This window comes from Melanerpes formicivorus, unplaced genomic scaffold (genome assembly GCF_026170545.1).
Source record: "Melanerpes formicivorus ecotype bairdi unplaced genomic scaffold, bMelFor1.0.p_v2 SCAF_46, whole genome shotgun sequence".
Classification (NCBI taxonomy): domain Eukaryota; kingdom Metazoa; phylum Chordata; class Aves; order Piciformes; family Picidae; genus Melanerpes; species Melanerpes formicivorus.
Genome location: NW_027142398.1, coordinates 854593 through 874917, shown reverse-complemented (window position 1 = coordinate 874917; position 20325 = coordinate 854593). Strand labels below are relative to the sequence as shown.

The following is a 20325-nucleotide window of genomic DNA, read 5'->3' as shown; positions in this document are numbered from 1 at the left end:
CTGAGAGGCTGAGGCACACTTGAGGCTGAGGCACACCTGAGAGGCTGAGGCACACCTGAGAGGCTGAGGCACACCTGAGAGGTTAAGGCACACCTGAGAGGTTGAGGCACACCTGAGAGGCTGAGGCCACAGCAGGCAGTGCGAGCAGGACCTTGGGGCTAAAACTGGGAACAAGGTTTGTGCCAAGAGCAAGAGGTCACTGTCAGAAGAATGCAACAGCAAGTGGGATTCTCATCTCCTGCTTACAAACTCTCCTTCTGAATGGCTGTGTGAGGAGGTCACTACTTAGAAGCCTGTAATTAATGATTCACTCACACATGGCCTGGTTTTAATGATGACAGTCATTAAAGAAGCACAATCATTACAGTGTGTTGCTCTCTGTTGATAAATAGGGAGCAACCAGAGACATGAAATGTAACAGAAGCAAGTTCCCTAAAGACTCCAGCAATGAGAGAAACGAAAGAGCAACACTGGCTGAGATTCTGAGCTGTAAAAATATGGCATAAGCTCCTTTTTTTTTTGGCCAGAGTTTTTTCACAGCACACCAGGCCAGGCAGCTTGTGTGTGTCATGAAGAAACTGCAGGTTCCCACACCCTGGTCTTCACCCATCTGTGGTGCTGAGCTGCGCAAGGAGGGGGCAGCTTGCAGGCAGCATGGGGAGAAAGCAGCAGGCAGGAGCAGCTCTGTGCTCCTGGGCTAACAGCTCAAGTCATCCATTGCTCCATTTACACATTCAGAGAGACAAATCAACCCCAACTCTCTTGCTTCCAGTCGAAGATCAAGCACTCAATCAGGAAAGACACTGAAGTAGTGCAGAGGCTGCTACTGATCAACAGAGCAAACAGAGCAGAGCATGAGGATCAGCTAGAAAGGAAATGCTCCATTTGCTGGTGCCCAGCTGCAAATGCTCTTGAACATGAAGACGATGAAGATGACTGTTCAGGATGGTAGCACAGCCTGAGCTCACCACACAAAGATACAAGAGTGAAAAAGGAATGGAGGGCCAGCAGCCTCTCACTCAGCACCTGTGGTGCAGGGTGTATGCCCTAGGGAGCTGGCAGCCCATCGGCCTGAACCAAGGGGCTGGCAGGGGGCTCTGCCCATGGCACCACCACCCAGTGATACCACCCTGGCCTGGGCAGCCACCTTGTGCACGGGGACCTGGCACTGATGACACAGGATGCAAAGGCCAAATTGCTTTTCAAAAGTGCACAAACACCTGTGGAAAAGATGATGTGGTTACTTGTAGCCAGCAAAGACCATTTCCCATCAGCTTCTCTCCAGGAGCCTGTGCCTTCTCTGCTTGTTGTTTTTAAGCTGCACTAGGGATTTGCAGACAGCAGAGCTGGAACTTAAAAGGGCAAATAAACACAGGCACCATTTGCTTGCTGGCTCTGTGCACCAGAAATACCAGAGCAGATGATCAGAGGCCTTGTTTTTCCCTTTCCTTTCAAGCAGAGCTCCTGACCTGTGCACTGGGGGATGAAATGATTCACTGACGTTTTTTTTCCAAAGTCTTGGGGGGCTCAGGAGCACTTTTCAAAGTACATTTTAGAAGGTGAGTCATCCTCCATGCCTGCCTTGATTTCTCTGAGTTTTGTCACAATAATTACATCTTCTTCTTTCTTTTTTTTCTCCCTATTGATTACCAAAAACTTTACATGAGCCTTTCTTTCAAACTCCCACCTGCATCTGAAAAACACTCTAGTAAAGTTAGACTGGAGAAGAAGCTCCTGCCCCTGGGTCAGAGCTAGCAGCAGGCATCATGCTGTGAAGACACAGACATGGAGCTGATGATCAAACGGCAGATCACAAAGGGTTTGGGCTGGAACTCAGTGGTCACTGGTGCCCAGCTCTCTGTGGCAGTGGGAGATGGCATATGCTGCCTGCCCAACCAGTGATGGCTCATGTGGGTCATGCCAGGGTTTAGCATGGCCAGGCTGGTGACAGCCTGCTACTGCTTACCGCCATTACAGTGGCACAGTGGTTTAATTCTGGTTTGATTTACACCAGCTCCACACAGGTGTCCTGACCTCCACTGAAGCAGTGTGGGATCACAAAATGCCTCACAGCAGTGAGGGGCACATCTGAGCTTCAGAACCCAGCCTGATGAATGTGAGCTGGGAGAAGAGCAAGGAGCTGGGGCTGCATCCTGGCTAGAGGAAAGAGCAGATTTCAGAGGAACACAGGTTTTGCTGCATACTGATTCAGACTACAGTGGAGGATCACCAAACTTCATATCTGCCTTTCAGCAGAGCTCAGTGTCTGAGCTTCTAGAGGAAAATAAGATTCTCTGGTTTGAAAAGATTTTTACTTTGTGGCTTTGAGGGAAAATGCCTTCTTAGCTGCAGATAGAGTGGGAAGGTTTATTGCCTTAATTGTACTATCACTGGCCACAAATGCTGGCTCTCTTGTCAAGCCTGGAGTGTCAATAGCATTTGTGCCTTTTTCCACATCTCAAGCCTTCAGAATTGATGACCTAAACTGGTCAAAAATTAAAGAGCTCTATAGGAGTGTGAGAAAAGGGAGTGCCAGGAGGAAGAAAATGCTAGAGATGGTCAAAATGCTACCCAGGCGTTTCAGCCCCATTCTATCATCTGGGGCTGTATCTTTCTCTGGAGATGCTTTGAGCAATTGCATTTGGTCTATTTATTCTCCCTCAAAGCCTTGGAGATGAGTCAACAGGAAAATCTTTAAGGGTGAAGGAAAAAAAAAAAACCCAACAAAAAACAAATTGAAACTTGAAATAGGCAATATCCCTGGACAATTTGTTCTGCAATCAGATGAGCATTCTCCTTCCTCACTGCTCTCAATCTCTAGTAAAAAAATGGGGGGAGGGGGGAAGGAAAAATAAAAGACAATTAAAATAGAGGAAAAGGGGGAAAAAAAACCCAGTCTGGTAACAGTCACATCTGTAAATACAGTTGTTTTGTTTCATTCTTGCTTGCAAGTTCAAGGAGCTATTTTGAGACCAACAGAGCTGCTTATTTTCTAGAGTTCATTTCTGGTGAGAAAAATTCCCTCAGCTCTTGTCAGAAAATCCCCAGTGCTAGTCGAAGCTCTCTGAAAGCCTTCAAACAGATCACTCATGCACAGCTCATGCATTAGGAAAAAAAAAAAAGGGAAGAATAGCTCCACACACCTCTTTGAGAGACTTCTTTACCTCCACTAATGGATGCCAGTGGGCGATGGGCTTGCGTGGGTACGCCAGCATCTCGTTCCAGTGGTCTCTGCCCAGGCCTTCAGCGTTGACCCCCACACGGCAGACCCCAATGATCTCATTGTGACCTACTCTGAAGAACAACAGAAAATCATAGAATCATAGAATCAGTGAGGATGGAAAAGACCTCAGAGATCACAGTATCACAGTATCACTTAGGTTGGAAAGGACCTCGAGGATCATCGAGTCCAACCTATCAACACAGACCCCATGACTAGACCATGGCACCAAGTGCCACGTCCAATCTCCCCTTGAACGCCTCCAGGGTCGATGACTCAACCACCTCCCTGGGCAACCCGTTCCAATGCCGAATGACTCGCTCGGTGAAGAACTTCCTCCTCACCTCGAGTCTAAACCTCCCCTGGCACAGCTTGAGACTGTGTCCCCTTGTTCTGGTGCTGGTTGCCTGGGAGAAGAGGCCAACCCCTTCCTGGCTACAACCATCCTTCAGGTAGTTGTAGAGGATCATCAAGTCCAACCTGTCACCACAGACCTCATGACAACTAAACCATAGCACCAATTGCCACATCCAATCCCCTCTTGAACACCTCCAGGGATGGGGACTCCACCACCTCCCTGGGCAGCACATTCCAATGGCTAACAGCTCTCTCTGGGAAGAACATTCTCCTCACCTGCAGCCTAAACTTCCCCTGGCGCATCTTGAGACTGTGTCCTCTTGTTCTAGTGCTGCTTGCCTGGGAGAAGAGACCAACCCCCACCCAGCTACAGCCTCCCTTCAGGGAGTTGTAGAGGGCAAGAAGGTCTCCCTGAGCTTCCTCCAGGCTAAGCAACCCCAGCTCCCTCAGCCTCTCCTCGTAGGGCTGGTGCTCAAGGCATCTCCCCAGCCTTGTTGCCCTTCTCTGGACACATTCAAGTGTCTCAATGTCCTTCTTAAATTGAGGGGCCCAGAACTAGCCACAGAACTGGACAACACAATCACCTCTGGCTTAGACTGCCCCTGCACTGTTTAGCCACAAGTGACCCCACACCATCAGTGCCACTGTGCAGCATATTAAGGGCATGGACCCCAGAGATGTTGGCGACTTGACCCCTGTAGATAGCTCAGAAATGATCAGTTTATTGCAAGGACACACACAGCAGTTGAAAGCAATCCTGTTCCTAGCAGTACTTTTCCCCTTTAGCCAGGCAAAAGTCATCTAAATGGTCATTGTCAAGCGTTTCAAACATTTGCGCCACAGAGGCCAACAATAGATGTCCTTTATCTTGTCTGCTCTCTACCCTACCACCTCCCAAAGTTTCATTTTAATGAGTGTGTCTGTTTCTTTATCAGAAAGTTGTGTTTCAGGCTCAAAAGTGATTAATTTGACTCCTTCAATCCCCACATCTCCCCCTTTTATATATATATAAAAAGAGCCTGCTTCAAAGCACGATTAACTATTGCTTGCACACAACACACCAGGCAAGGAATGCAGATCAAAATATGAGGCAAAATTAACAACCATTCCAAACCAAATTTTGCCAACTGTAAACCCCATCCTTACAGTCCTCCATAAAGGTTACCAAGATTAGCAATCCCCACACCACTAGACGCAGGTCTGGTGAAGGTGTGCTCTCGCAGCTGCACAACAGCCTGGGCTTGCCTGTGTGGCCAGCACAGGGAGGCACCACCATCCCCAGAAATAACCATGGCTGCTTTAAAATCATTTGAACTGTGGATCAGTCCAGGGGTAGAAGCTGGAGGCATGTGTGATGTAGCTGAGCCCAGAAAGATCAGGTATACATTCAGCAATGGATACTTCAGACACCAATTGCTGCTCAGAGCGAGACCATCAGCTGTCTAAAATGTGATGATGGCTTTCAGGACAAGCAAACAGTGAATGGGGACACTCAGGAAAATGTCATAAAGCAAAGCATTACCCTAAAGCTCTGAGCAACCTGATCTAGTTAAGGATGCCCCTGATTACTGCAGAGGGGCCTTGGAGGTCCCTTCCAACCCAGAACATTCTATAAGTCTATAAAGGGTATTTTTTAACCATACCTCCTGTCCTAGCAGGTAGTTTTCCATAACCACAAATACCACTTGAACAGTAAATCACTAGGGACAGATTGATTCAAGAGAGCTGTGCAATCCAAGCCCTGACACTGGGGAAGGTGGCTGCTGAGCACCCAACCAGCACCCAAAAGTTGTTTTCCCTTCCAGCTCTCCAGAGCCTCCTACCTACCTATCGTAATCCATGACGGAGATCAGCAGACTGACTTGATCCATGTTTTCTGGGGGAATGTCAAAGATTATTGCTTCATTGTAAGTGGGATTAAGTGTGTTTTTCTTGATGGTGGTTTTCTTCTTTTTCAGTCTTCGCCCATCACAGAGCAAAGACACTTTGACATATGGGTCTGGAGAGGGAGAGAGAGGAAAAGGTCTTCTATATATGGAGGCTCATTTTGTTACCCTCACCGTACAGAAACCATCACTGAAGGATGTACTGCAAGGTACCATGAGCCAAAGGCACTTCTCAAAGGTACTTTTAGAAAGAGGGATGTCTGTGTACCAGTGGAATCCACCATTTCTCATACTGGTGTGAGTGCTGACATGGAAGACCAGCACCACAGCCTCTTCAGAGGAGAAGAGCAGATGTTTCCACCAGGTTTTCTGTGCTAAGGGTTTGCAGGCATAAGAAGACACATTCCAAACCAAGAGCCCAGTGAAGATAATGATATCAGAAGATGAGAATGGGCACTGGGTGCTCAGGCATTCCAGCATGTCACAGACAGCAAACCCCTGCAGTTTTCACAATTTGCCTAAGAGAGCAAACTGTAACACAGCATCTGGAGAATCCAGACAGGCAGGAGGGATGTTTTGCACTGCGCTGCCCCCCAAACTATCAATTGCTAACACCACGTGGCAGTTACAGTGACAGGGGAATTTTGAAACCTGTTTTCCCAACATCAGAGAGCAGCAGAAAGAAAAGGCACCAGGGGAGAGCTCTGCTTCCCTGGCTGAACACAGCACAATGCCCTCAAGCTGCAAGCAGCCTCTGTTTGCTGCAAGGGCTGCCCAGGTGATTTCAACACATTTTCCAGTGACAGTAAACATGCAATGTGTGGTTGCAGAAATGCTTTCCCAGCTTCCTCTGCAGCCTCAGTTCTCAGACATTTCATATGGCATCAAGCTCCAACTGAGCAGAAATGTTTTCTGCAAAGACCTTTTGCTGTAGTGTGACTGACTTCTGTACAAGTCAGGAGTGAAGTTCAAATACTCTGATGCTGAGCTCTGGCAAAGAAACTGCTTTTTATCTTGAAACCCAGAATTTGTGCATGCTGAGTTTGAAAACCAGCTCTTTGGAGCTGTGAATGCATGAGGTCTTCAGGTGGCTTTGAGCCTAATGTTTGAGTACTGGCCACTGAAATGAAGGATGTACTTCAACGGGGATTTGCCCAGGTGGCCCATGAGGCTTTCCTAATCCTGGGATGAAATGACTGATTCTGGCTGGAGGAGATTTTCTGGTGGAAAAGTCCCTGCTCACATAAAACTGCTGGAGCCAGTATCTGCAACAGATCTGAGGTATCCAGCCCAAAAGATGGATCAGAGCTTTGCCCCTGCAAACTCTTCAGTGGGAAGGGGAACAGCTGGCAGTCTCCTTCATGGATGTAGTCACCTTCCATGGATTCATCCCCTTAGGAATGGGTTTAAAAGATAAAGCTACTTTACATTATTGGTTTATAGCTAACACACAGACAAAGCTCTGTCAGGTGTGCCCATGATGCTACAGCCTTGGCACCAAGACTTATGCCTGCTAACCTTTGAGGCTACCTTGAGAGAGGAGGAGAAAGCGGGGATGCAGTGTGGCCCTTCTCAGCCGTTGAGCACCTACCTGAGTATCCAGTGATATCCATAGCTTTGAGGTTCCTGCATTTAATGACTGTTAAGGTGAGGCGACCTGCAGTTGGCAAATAACAAAGGGAAAACATGATCTCTCCCAGGTCCACGCTTTCCTTCAATAAAACAGAGGAGACATCGTATTGGAAACATGCAAGAACCAGCCAGGCTGCCTCCAGCCTCCACCACCATGCTTCGTGCACTCAAACAGGCTCTGCTCTGCTCTGCTCTCTCACTCTCAGCCCTTTGCTGTGTGGTGGTGCTTCCAGTGAATCCCAACATTCTTTGGCTAAAAGTGAATGAAGGGAACAGGGGAAAAAAATGTGTCCCCTAATGTTGCTGCTTCGAATCACTTCCTCAGCAGGGTTTGAGCTCCCTGCTGCACAGTTACAGCTCATGTTCTTCTACATCTGCTCCATTGCTTAGGCAGAGCCAAGTGAAATCAGGACATTAAGGACATCAGATCAGTAGCAAGTTTTGTTTGAATGTACAGTGTGTATCTCCCAGTGCCATGTGTGTGACACCAACATCTGTTTCCTCAAGTGAAGGAATGTAGCACAAACAGAGTGAGGTCACAGGGAGCTGAGACGTGCACAGGCAGCAGGGCTGTGTGCTCTGGCTGTGCAAGTTCCACAGCTGACTTTCTGGTACAGCCATTGATCAGTAACAGGGCTGAGGGACTTTGCTGGTACTAAATGCTCTGGCAGAGAGTGCAGATGGCTCTCAGTAACAGGGTGATTTTCTCTGAAGCTGAGCATGAATTACAAGGTGGTTACAGACCACAGCTTTAAAACAGAAGAGACTCATGAAGTGGTTAACTACTCAGTGGCAGCTGAACTTGTAGGCTGTGGCATACTATTATCATTTGGACAAACAATCCCTCTGAGATGCCATCAAAGAGCTAACAAGCACAGGTGTGTATATGTATATCAACAGTGAATTAACCAGTAGATGGCACTCAGAAACATTTGGTAGCTTCTGGACTACAGAGGTCAATACAATTTACTCCTTTAATGCTCCATAATACAGCTATCACACCTCATTCTCAGCCCCTCTTGCACATGCAGCCTTATCTACTACACCTCCTGAAAGCTCAGGCTATCAGTGCCTTGCTCACAGGAGTTCAGGACAAAGAAAATAAGCAAACCAAGAGTATTGTTTAAACTAGAAAACACTCTCCTCTGAAGTCAGCAGAAAGGTTTCCAAACACTTATAAGAGCAAATGCAGGGTCCTGCATCTGGATCGAGGCAATCCCAGGCACAAATACAGGCTGGGCAGTGACTGGCTGGAAAGTAGCCCTGAGGAGAGAGACTTGGGGGTACTGGTGGACAAAAAGCTCAACAGGAGCTCTCAATGTGCACTTGCAGCCTGCAAGGCCAATCAGATCCTGGGCTGCAGCAGGAGAAGTGTGGCCAGCAGGTCGAGGGAGGTGATCCTCCCCCTCTACTCAGCTCTGGTGAGACCCCACCTGGAGTACTGTGTCCAGTTCTGGAGCCCCTATTACAAGAGGGATGTGGAGGTGCTGGAAGGTGTCCAGAGAAGGGCCACAAGGATGAGCAGAGGGCTGGAGCACCTCTCCTATGAGGACAGACTGAACGAGTTGGGGCTGTTCAGTCTGCAGAAGAGAAGGCTCTGAGGTGACCTCATTGTGGCCTTCCAGTATCTGAAGGGGGCTACAGAAAGGTTGGGGAAGGACTTCTCAGGATCTCAGGTAGTGATAGGACTAGGGGGAATGGAATGAAGCTGGAGGTGGGGAGATTCAGGCTAGATGTGAGGAGGAGGTTCTTCCCCATGAGAGTGGTGAAACCCTGGAATGGGTTGTCCAGGGAGGTGGTCGAGGCCCCGTCCCTGGAGGTGTTTAAGCCCAGGCTGGATGAGGCTCTGTCCAGCCTGATCTAGTGTGGGGTGTCCCTGCCCATGGCAGGGGGGTTGGAACTAGATGATCCTTGTGGTCCCTTCCAACCCTGAATGAAACTATGAAATTATGAAACTATGAAACACTTCCAAAAAATGGGTTTAAATGAAAAAAAATAATAATCATATTTTCTACATACAGGCCCTACATCTGTAGAGCAAACAGCCTGTTTGTTTTTAGAAAGGGAGTGTTGGATTTGTATCAATCTGATCTAATGATCTGCTGAAAAGGAATGGTAGCTGTTAGGAATAGAATGATGGAACTAGAAAGAGGAGTAAATGCATTAGGCCCTTACAGCTTTGCTAAGTGTTAGGAGAATAGATCTTGTTGATAGATGAGATTTTTGCCAAATGATTTCCTTCTTGTCCTCTGGTAAGGCAAAGATTAGATATTTATTGCACTTAGCCACTCAGAATACTAATGAGCCTTAGACAAAAGTCTTGATTCTTGACAAGACTTTGCTTGGAAATAAATTGTGAATGTCCTCAAGCACAGCGTGGATGAAAGAAGCAGCAGCAGCAGCCAAACGTTTTCTGGACAGCACAACAAACTTGTAAGTGTCTCAGCAAATGTTGTCTTAGAAGGTGGCTGCTTGCTGGTGGATAAAGAGTTTCAGACTCTCACCCACTCAGAGTTCCCACTCTGATCTCCTGCTTGCCTTAATGAACCACTGTTAAGAGATTGTTCCTTGCAACCAGGCACGCAGGAGCGTAAGTGGCGTCCTGCGGGTACATTATCTTCTCGTAGCTTGCAGACATTGGGACACTTCCAAAATTCCTAGCAGTACCTCTTAGGAAATAATGGAAGCTCTGAATCAATAACCTCTGCAGACCTGAAACCAAAAATGCTTCCCTGATTCACAAGCTGCACAGTCATTAATTAAGCAGTGGAGTGCTAGCCACCTGAACAGCTCCGATCGTCCCTTAAGTGCGCTCCTCTCTCCGTGCCCACACGATTGATCTGATGTATTCTTAGTCACCCAGAGCTTTCCTTGGCTATTATGAAAACTGTATTTACCCTTCTCATTTTTAATTAAACAGAAGTGTCCTTGGGTGTGTTCCAGCTGACTGAGACGTACCATTTCCCAAAGAACGGCCCAGAGAGAATGAGGGCATGGCACCAAATGATGCCCTTGACGTTCTGTGGGTGCACAACGTGTCTTGGCCATGATGGTGGTTCTGCTCCTCTCACACCATCTCTGGAGGCTTTTCCTTTAATAACCCTCCTGTTGGTGCCTCTCCATCTTTGTGTGTGTTGGTTTTTCTTTCCCATTAAATTAGTTTACTTAGCTAGGAAAATATCCACTGTTTCTTGCAGAACCCTCCCAGTGAAACACACACCACACACAGGTTAAAAACTCCATAATCTTCTCCTGCCACTTCATGGTCTATGTGCTTTTACTCTGGTGAGACCAAGTGTTACCCCTTTCCAATTTAATTCCTACCATGTAACAAAGATTTGTTCCCCCAAAGGATTGTGAAGCCCTGGAATAGGCTGCCCAAGGAAGTGGCAGAGTCACCATGCCTTGGAGGGTTTAAAAGCCTCCATGTGGGGCATGGTTCAGTGGTGATCTGGCAGGGCTGGGTTAATGGCTGGACTGAATGATCTTAAACATCTCTTCCAACCAAAACAATCCTATGATTCTAAGTCATGGGGGTCACATCAATCACTAGGAAAGATCTGTCAGGGCCTGTGCTCTGAGCCACAGGGGTGAGGAGATCTCATAACCCGGTTTCAGAAATAACATGAAATGACGAAGATGACAACTGACTTGGAATCCAACTAAAGCAGTTCAATCATTTGTTTGCCCTCAGAATCAGCCAGGTCCTCCTGGGAGGACAGTGGAGGAGCAGGCAGCTATTATGTAGAGGTTAATGTCATTGCTTCTGTGCTCGGCGATCGATGGGACAAGGTGACTCCTGCCAGCTCCCTGCAACACTGGAAGTGGCTGAGACTTTTCCCTCTCTGATGTTTGGCTTCGCTTTCAGAGGGAATGCAACCCACACCCTGCCCCCAACAAGCTCTGGACATACTCAATGCCTGTCCTCCACACCAACAGGTACCATGTGCCACAGCACCACAGAGCAGGCAGGACCCACCACAGCAAATACTCACTGTTGTTGCGTACTGAATGTCCTTCCAGATGGAAGTCTCCCGGGAAAGGTCTGAGTCCTCAAACAAGTTCTCCAAGATAACTTCTCCTATCATGTCGTGTCTGGAGAACCTGTCGAAGTCAAAGACGCTCAGGTGGAGCTTCCTGCTCACCAGCTCCTCATGGGGCACAGGGAAGTGGAAGGACTCATCGAAGGTGGGATTCAGAGTCTTCCTGTGGACTCGTGTCTGGAACTTGCGCTTTCTATCAGGCAGGAGGTAGATCTTCACGTAGGGATCTGAGCTGCCGCAGAAGTCTTTGGCTGGCAAGTCAAAAGCCCTGAGAATTCGGACGGTCAGCGTCTCGGTCTCATAGTCATACTTGAGAGTGAAGTTAATTTTCCCACAAGTTTTTGATGCCTCTTTCTTAGGGTCCTCAGAGTCAACAGATTTTTGCTTATAGAGCTCAGGCTTGATGCGACCGATGCTGGTCGGCTGCTCAGCCACCTCCGGTGAGTCCATGCCGTAGTCCATGCTGGACACGTGCATCTGCCGAGGCAGGTGCCTCTTGAAGGAGATGTGCCTGCAGGAGGAAGACACAACAGTGTTTGCCATTCCCAGGACATTTCTCTCCTTTTTCTCTGCTGGACTACTGACGCTAGGAAGCACAGAGAGCACAAGAATGAACGTACCAGGTGCTCCTGGCCTCTACAGGAACCATCTCCAGTATGGAAATGAACACCGAAGGGAACACTGCCAGCAAATTTCCTAATTTTCCAAGTGGCAAGCTTCACTTTTTCACCTGTTATGCAAATAATACCCCACAGCTAAATATATGAGACCAAACAACTCCTTAACCAGGCCATAGACAACCCAGTGTGGAGAATTTTTCCCACCCACTATCCTTGCAGTTCCAAGACCCTGGCACTAAGCTTCCCTCAGGCAGAAAGAAGAAAAGGAAAAAAGAATAATAAAGTGAGACACAACCACAAGCAGCTCAGAAAGTTAGGGTTTTATTCTGGGTATTGGTGCTTCCAAACTTCTCCAACAGCCTCTCATCAGAAACTGGTAGATAATTCCTGCCAGGGAGGAGAACAGAGCCTCATGTGGGAGCTGCCTCTAGCCTTAAGCTCCCCTCCAGCACGAGGGGCACTGTGTGCAAGCAAAGCTTTATCTAAGCAAAGCATAAAAGCTTTCTGTGGACTCCCAGCATTATTGGAGATTATCTTTTGTTTACAAGAGCAGAACATGGAGTTATTCAACCATACTAAGAACTTGCACAGCCAGAGCACTAACTTTTGGTGATAAGTGGTGCTCTGAGACCTCACTTCTTTCCTCAAAGGCATTTTGGCCTGGGCTAGTCTAGGCTGTGAGTCAGAGATCCCAAATGGCTGAGGTTGTTCCCCAGAGTCCCTGGACCTGGCTGCCTGCCTGTTTCATGCTGGGCTCTTTCACTCGAGAAAATGGATTTGAAACCTTCCCACGTACAACCAAGTCCTATTTTGTTTGTCCTAATTCAGACAGGCTGAGCTTTTGCTTTCTCCTCTGTTGGAAAGGTGTAATGACAGCAGAATGAGTGTGTTCATGGCAGAGAGGCCACCAGCTGTCCAAAAAGCAGAGCAGTTAAATAGAGGAGTGTGTGGCACAATTGCAGTTGTCACCAAGTTGATTTTAACTCCAATTTCTTCAAACAGAAGGCTGAGATCAGTGCCTTATTAATCCTGCAAGACTGCAGCTGATTTTCTGAGCAATGCCTTCTTTGGCAGGGGCAGTCCTGCACACACCATGGCCACGGCCAGCAAAGAGAGCAGGAGTGCTGGGACACAGCCAGGACCCTGCCATCCCCCTCTCCTGTCCTAGTTTCACAGCCTTCTGTGCCAAGGACGAGGTACCGTATTTCTCAGTATTGTTGCCAAGGTGTCCCAAGGTTTGTGGAGCCTGTTCCTGATCTCCTGAGTGAGATGTTCAGAGGCCTGTCCCCAGCTGAAGCAGAGACATGCAGAGCACAAGCCCTGGCACAGCTGGTTCCGAGCTGTGCAGCCAGCGAGCATCAGTTCTGCTTATCCGACTGTTCCTGCTGGGAGCCACAACAGCAAGAGAGAGCAGAGAGGACTAATTCTGTCTGACAGCCAACCATCATCAATACCTCAGCCTGCCTCTCATGTGGGAACCAAATTAAAGCCTCCAAAGCACACCAATGGCTTGACACAATGAGGTCAAGTCACAATAATAGGGCTTGAATCCTTGATTGTGTTAAGAGGACCCACAGTAAGCCAGCCCCAGACACAGCAGTTGGGTAATGACCAGGCTCTGGTAATCCAGCATGCAGGTGGCAGCACTTTCTTTAGTCTCCCTGCAGGTATCTGAACCTGGGACTCCACTGAATGCCTCTCCCAGCTCCCTGAGGGGCTGTTTTCAGAGGATCAGTGTCCAGAGGAGCTGCATCCAGAGGAGCAGTGTCCAGAGGAGCAGCGTCCAGAGGAGCTGTGTCCAGAGGAGCAGCATCCAGAGGAGCAGCGTCCAGAGGAGCTGTGTCCAGAGGAGCAGCATCCAGAGGAGCAGTGTCCAGAGGAGCAGCATCCAGAGGAGCAGCGTCCAGAGGAGCTGTGTCCAGAGGAGCAGCATCCAGAGGAGCTGTGTCCAGGGGAGCAGCATCCAGAGGAGCAGCATCCAGAGGAGCAGCATCCAGGGGAGCAGCATCCAGGGGAGCTGTGTCCAGGGGAGCAGCATCCAGAGGAGCTGTGTCCAGGGGAGCAGCATCCAGAGGAGCTGTGTCCAGGGGAGCAGCATCCAGAGGAGCAGCATCCGGAGGAGCTGTGTCCAGAGGAGCAGCATCCAGAGGAGCAGCGTCCAGAGGAGCAGCGTCCAGATGAGCAGCGTCCAGAGTAGCAGTGTCCAGAGGAGCAGTGTCCAGAGGAGCTGTGTCCAGAGGAGCAGCATCCAGAGGAGCAGCATCCAGAGGAGCTGTGTCCAGAGGAGCTGTGTCCAGAGGAGCAGCATCCAGAGGAGCTGTGTCCAGAGGAGCAGTGTCCAGAGGAGCAGCATCCAGAGGAGCTGTGTCCAGAGGAGCAGTGTCCAGAGGAGCAGCATCCAGAGGAGCAGCGTCCAGAGGAGCTGTGTCCAGAGGAGCTATGTCCAGAGGAGCAGCATCCAGAGGAGCTGTGTCCAGAGGAGCTGTGTCCAGAGGAGCTGTGTCCTGAGGAGCAGCATCCAGAGGAGCTGTGTCCAGAGGAGCAGCATCCAGAGGAGCAGCATCCAGAGGAGCAGCGTCCAGAGGAGCAGTGTCCAGAGGAGCTGTGTCCAGAGAAGCAGCATCCAGAGGAGCTGTGTCCAGAGGAGCAGCATCCAGAGGAGCTGTGTCCACTCACCTGGTGGAAGACGCAGGCTCGGTGGTTTGCCGCTGGATCCGCGTGCGCCGCATGATGTGGTCCTTCATGGACATCTGGACCTCTGCAGGGATGTCAGGCGACGTGTGGCTGATCTTCACTGCTGCCTCCAGGAAACTCACAGCCCCCGCGTCCTTGAGCTTGTCTGCCATGCTGTCCTTACTGCAGCCCGCCTCGCTCTGCAGGACGGCCAGGTTAGAAGAAACGGCCTTGTTCCTCCAGGGAACCCAGCACAGCTTCCAAAAGAGAAACAGAAAAACTGCCACCAGGGCCAGTCCACACACAATAACTATCACTGCAAGGAGGCTGACGGAGAGCTCTACAGAGGGAGAGAAGGCAACAGCGACAGGGAGAGGGGAGGAATGGGAAAGGAGAAGAGAAAAGAAATATGGTGAGAAAGCCATAAGTAAAGGGAAGAAACAGTGCAAACTGATTTGCATCACCGCTAATGGAGAGCTCTTAGCAGGTTCTGCAGCCAAGAGTCAAATCCAGGTGAGCACTCCCTGAGAGGTTCGGGACTGCTCCCTGCCCCAAACACATGTGAGGAGAAATGGGTGTCTCCAGACGGCCAGAGCTAGGAAGGTCTGCACCATGATGCTTAGACTGGCTATGAAACATCATCCCTGCTCTGTTATGTGACTTCAGCAGACTGCAGAGTCTGAAATCAAGAAGAACTGCAGAACTACATAACAGAAACAAGCTCCAGTGCTTACCCACACAAACTGCCTTTCCTTTTTGCTTCATACCACAGGTGCTCAGACCCTGCATTTAAAAATAAATCTATCAACCCTGCTCCTGGAAGCAGATTGCTGTTGTACTATCAACACTCACATCTTATCCAGATGTGCCCACAGGGAACAGAAAGTAAATGCCAGCACAAATTTAAAACCCCCAAATCACAAGCTGCTGATGCAGTGAAACCAAACATAGAAGGAGGCTGTACAGCAAGTGCTACACATTCTTCCTTATCCTGAATAGCACAGAAACTGAGTCCCTTTTACCTCACATGTGATGCATTTCAGCATTTTGATCTTCTTCTAGAGAGGCAAGAGCTTCCATGACTATGGCTGAAGAATCAGGAAAGAAGGAAAATATCTATCTATAGATAGATAAATGTGATCCAGACTGTGAAATGATTCACAGCACTTCATAAGAGAAAACACTGACTATTTTGAGTTCCTTTCTAACAGTGTATTAATTCCCAGATTCCCACCAAACCCAGAATTCCAGTAGTTTAGAACCACAAAGAATGCCAGTCCCTGAGGATGAAGACAGGTTTTGGCTCTGGAGTTCAGTCTGCAGTGTCAGGAGTTCAGGTGATTCAGTCACAGATCACTGTGAGTTCATGGACAGTCCCTTGATTTCCTGCTGTGTTCTTTGTAGTGGCCATAAAGCCACACTCCTTAAATCACCAAAGTGCAAGTCAGGGCAGAAAGGCAGGCAAGAAAATACCAAACACTCCAGCAGGTTAGACACAAATAACCACTGCCTCTCACTAGTATGCTTGGACCACAAACCAGAGGTCACTTCTGTCATGCTGGGATTTGGGGATTCTGTGAAAATCCATCCTGACCAGGCACTTTAGCTCTTAGGAGATAAACTGGGAAGCTCAGACCTGTGCTTCATCACAGCTGCTGTAAATGGGGTCCCTGACATATGCTTTACCTTAAACAGAAGTTGTAAGACCACCTTCTGTTTCCTTTGGTCATGCAGTGACCAGTTCTGTGACCAGTTACTGTGTCCAGTTCTGGGCCCATCAGTTTAAGAAGGACATTGAGACACTTGAACACATCCAGAGAAGGGCAACAAGGCTGGGGAGAGGCCTTGAGCACAGCCCTGTGAGGAGAGGCTGAGGGAGCTGGGGTTGCTTAGCCTGGAGAAGAGGAGGCTCAGGGGAGACCTTCTTGCTGTCTACAACTCCCTGAAGGGATGTTGTAGCCAGGTGGGGGTTGGTCTCTTCTCCCAGGCAACCAGCACCAGAACAAGAGGACACAGCCTCAAGCTGTGCCAGGGGAAGTTTAGGTTGAAGGTGAGGAGAAAGTTCTTCACAGAGAGAGTTGTTGACCATTGGAATGTGCTGCCCAGGGAGGTGGTGGAGTCACCATCCCTGGAGGTGGTGGAGTCACCATCCCTGGAGGTGCTCAAGAGGGGATTGGATGTGGCACTTGGTGCCATGGTTTAGTCATGAGGTCTGTGGTGCCAGGTTGGACTTGATGATCTTTGAGGTGTCTTCCAACCTTGGTGATTCTGTGATTCTGTTATTCAGTGCAGTTGTAGTAAGACATTTAATGTTTAATGAAACATGAGGAAAGGCCAAGTTTTTCTCTTGACAAAATACAAACCCAACTCAATAACAATGAAAATACCCCAACCTCAGCACCACTGATGAACCACCCCAGCAAATGAACCCATTTGTATGATCTTTGCCAGCATGCTGGCTGGGAATGCAACAGCTACTATACACCTGGGATTTTTGCATCAGTTCTCATAAGTGAAATCTCAAGGAAGCATCAGGCACAAGGTGTGACATCTCCACCACAACAAAGCAGCTCTGCTGAACACCTGGGAAACCATCTGTTGTTTCTGATACCCCAGAGAAAATGCTCTGCTCTTCCACAAAACCACCCAGTGTAGCAAAGTCACTAAGAGCTTGAGTCAAACCTTCCTGACTGCCCACAGCTTCCTTGACTCAAGAGGAAGGGCTGGAAGCTGGCAGAGTAAAGGCCATCCAGAAGCTTTTGCAACTTTTCCTCTCCCTCACCAGCCTGCTGCACAGGTCAGGCTGCACCATTTATTCTCTGCTGTAGCTCCAAAGTGGACATACTGATCACTGCTGGGGTGAACAAATAGGCCCTGTCTTAATCAATAATAAATAGGATTGTACAAGTCAGCAGTGGAGCTTCCTTAGAGACTTGGCTAAATGAATTCTCACCAAAGCAGAGAGCGCAGAGCTACCACTTTCCTATACTTTGAGTTCAGTCTTGGAACTGTGCCCAGGAAGCTCACTGCCAGTTTCATAAGAAAACTTCAGGACCTGGACTTGCTGCAAGCAGTCTTTGTTGTTACAAAGGAATGGGTGCAGTGCAGAGTCTATCACTTCTTTCTATCTATCTATCTATCTATCTATCTATCTATCTATCTATCTATCTCCCTACCTATCTATCTCCCTACCTATCTATCTATCTCCCTACCTATCTATCTCCCTATCTATCTCCCTATCTATCTATCTATCTATCTCCCTACCTATCTATCTATCTATCTATCTATCTATCTATCTATCTATCTATCTATCTATCTATCTATCTCCCTATCTATCTCCCTACCTATCTCCCTACCTATCTATATCCCTACCTATCTATCTATCTATCTATCTATCTATCTATCTATCTATCTATCTATCTATCTATCTATCTATCTTCCTATCTATCTCCCTACCTATCTCCCTACCTATCTATCTCCCTACCTATCTCCCTATCTATCTATCTATCTATCTATCTATCTATCTATCTATCTATCTATCTATCTATCTCCCTATCTATCTCCCTACCTATCTATCTATCTATCTATCTATCACTTAGGATGCTTCTGCCCATTCCAGGAACTTCTCCAGACACCTGACCCTGCTTGCACACCAGACTCCTCAACAGGAAACCTCAGAACTAATCAGATATCCATTTTGAAAACCTGTTGCCAGCTTGAGGAAGATCTTGGTTGGTGTCCCTTCTTGCTGAGCTGGCACTGCCAATGTCTTTGACAGGATTCACAGCTACTTTTATGCATGACCTCCTACTCTTTCCTCTGACAGCTCACATAAAACACAAGTAAAAGGGATCAGGATTTTACAGACATTTTTTAAGCATCTGCCTGTGGAGAATATTGGTTTGTCTGAAGATGACATTGAGTTCCCCAAGACTTTTTTTTTCATGACTTATTAAACTGAAATATCACTTGGACTGAGCTGACCTTAATTGACTTAATGAGCTTTCTTTTGAAAATATCAGTTACTTTTAAAACCATCCACTGTTCAAACTGTTACAGTTTAGATGTCCTTCAACTTGCAAAAAAAGCCCTGAAAACCAAGATCATTCCTCATCTAAGAGGGCCAGAGATTGCTTGGGCATTGCTGGCATGGATAGAAGTGAGGCCTGATCCCCCAAAGACTCCTCCAAGGACAGAACAGACCAAAAGGACACCTCAGCCCTGGGCAGAGATTTGCTGGTGTGTTTATGCTATCCCACAGAGCCAAGGCTTGCTGTGTGGAGGGGAGAGAGACAGGAATTGCTCCATCCAGCATGGAATGACACAGGAATAGTCCAGCCTCTGCTTGAGCCAACCTTTCCTGCACCACAGCCAGCCAGCACCTGGGAGCTTCCTAGCTGCTTGTGGCATTGCTATTCCCAGCAAGGGACAGCAGCACCTTGCCACTCTCGGAAAGGTCCCACTCGAGAAGGAGCACAAGGATGATGTCTCTATTCTATTCTTCTCTAAGAAGACATCAGTGAGTTATTAGTGGCTTTGTTCTCAGGTCAGCAGAGCTGCAGAAATGCAGAGCAGCTTCCTCCATTCCTCTCCTACCAAACTAGGTGCTGGTTCCTCACCCTCACACAGCAAGAATTGCCATGTTGGAAAATGGATTTTGTTACAACTTTTAATTAAAAAGCTAAAGCTTGGAAGAAGGAGGAGGCCAATGCAAAGCAACATGCCTGTGTTCCAGTCTCCCTCCCCTCTGGGAGCGAGAGCCTCTTCCCAGAGGAACCCTCAGCTGGAAACAGAGACTTTGTCCCACTCCCTACAGACACAAAACCCTGCAGTGGTGCCCCAGCAGTGACCATGGACAACCACCACCCACAGTCTTGTCCTTTGCTGCAAAGCCAGGACCTTCACCAAAAGCATTTCAGCACCAGGAGAACCAGGGAAAGGCTCCTCTCAGCCAGGAATACCTTTTGCTGAGTGGTACCATAGCTTCCCCATCAGAGCAGCTGATGGAGAGAGAAACAGAGCTTCCAGAAAGCCACTTGCTGCCAGGTCAGACAGTAGCACATCCATGGGAAGGCTCTTGAATCATGGTCTTTGCTCTGCTTCCCTTTAGTGAGCAGGAGAAAGCAAGCTGCGCCCCAGAGGCTAGTGATGAATGATCATTTATCAGCACTTATGCAGTAGGAGGTAAAAACATCAAAACTGAGTCAACAGAGAGGCTGAACTCCCGCCCCTGCAGCCCAGAAGAAGGGAAACCAATGAATCAAGGTCTGTAGAGACAGTACAGAGAGCTTAGACCAAATAGTTAGAAACACAACACTGTGCCTGGCTTCCCTGCAGCAGGAGCAGTTGTGTGTCTACAAAGGAAACAGGGAGAAGGGTGGTAGAAAGCTGGTTGGCTGATGCCCAGGACCGTTCCTCTCCCATGGTGAAGGGTGGCACAGGCAGCACCATGCTCCCAGAGTCATCAGGAGCAGTGGTGAGACCAGCACACCACCAGGGACGTGCAGGGACACCTCAAGTCAGTGGCAGGGGACACAGAGGAGAGACCAGGTTATATTCAAGCACTGAAATCCAAAGCAGGTTCATGACCAAGAATGTTTGGTGGGGGACTCAAGCACTGAACAACCTCACTGCAGAAACTCCTGAAGTCAGCAGCAAACAATGGGGATCCCAGGGGGACAAAGGTCTGATATCTAATGACTCCAACAGAAAACAGCTGCCTTTCCCTTTTGACTTGCCTTCTCTTTTCCCTGGTTTTGTAGCATCTCAATCCTGCTGCTGAATCTTCCAGCAAAACTCAGAGAATGGCTCAAGACTATTGAACTTTGAGAAGGTCACTCCTTTCTACTGCCTTTCAAAGGAAAGAGAAGTGTGGCTAGCAGGTCGAGGGAGGT

The 20325-nt window shown here is 48.4% G+C and overlaps 1 protein-coding gene across 4 annotated transcripts in view; it reads right to left on the bottom strand.

Moving 5' to 3' along the window:
* Positions 1–20325, bottom strand: part of SYT6 (synaptotagmin 6) — a 38675-nt gene that overhangs the window by 4180 nt on the left and 14170 nt on the right. For 2 of the 4 annotated variants that reach the window (XM_068159534.1, XM_068159535.1), the window contains exons 2-6: positions 14435–14688; positions 11091–11649; positions 7055–7175; positions 5405–5576; positions 3144–3294 (exon numbers count right to left, since the gene is read on the bottom strand). In XM_068159534.1, coding sequence (XP_068015635.1) covers positions 3144–3294; positions 5405–5576; positions 7055–7175; positions 11091–11649; positions 14435–14604 — 1173 coding nt within the window. In that variant the 5' untranslated portion in view covers positions 14605–14688. Of the gene's footprint in view, positions 1–3143; positions 3295–5404; positions 5577–7054; positions 7176–11090; positions 11650–14434; positions 14772–20325 lie in introns of all 4 variants that reach the window. The other 2 variants (XM_068159532.1, XM_068159533.1) reach the window with 2 other exon arrangements.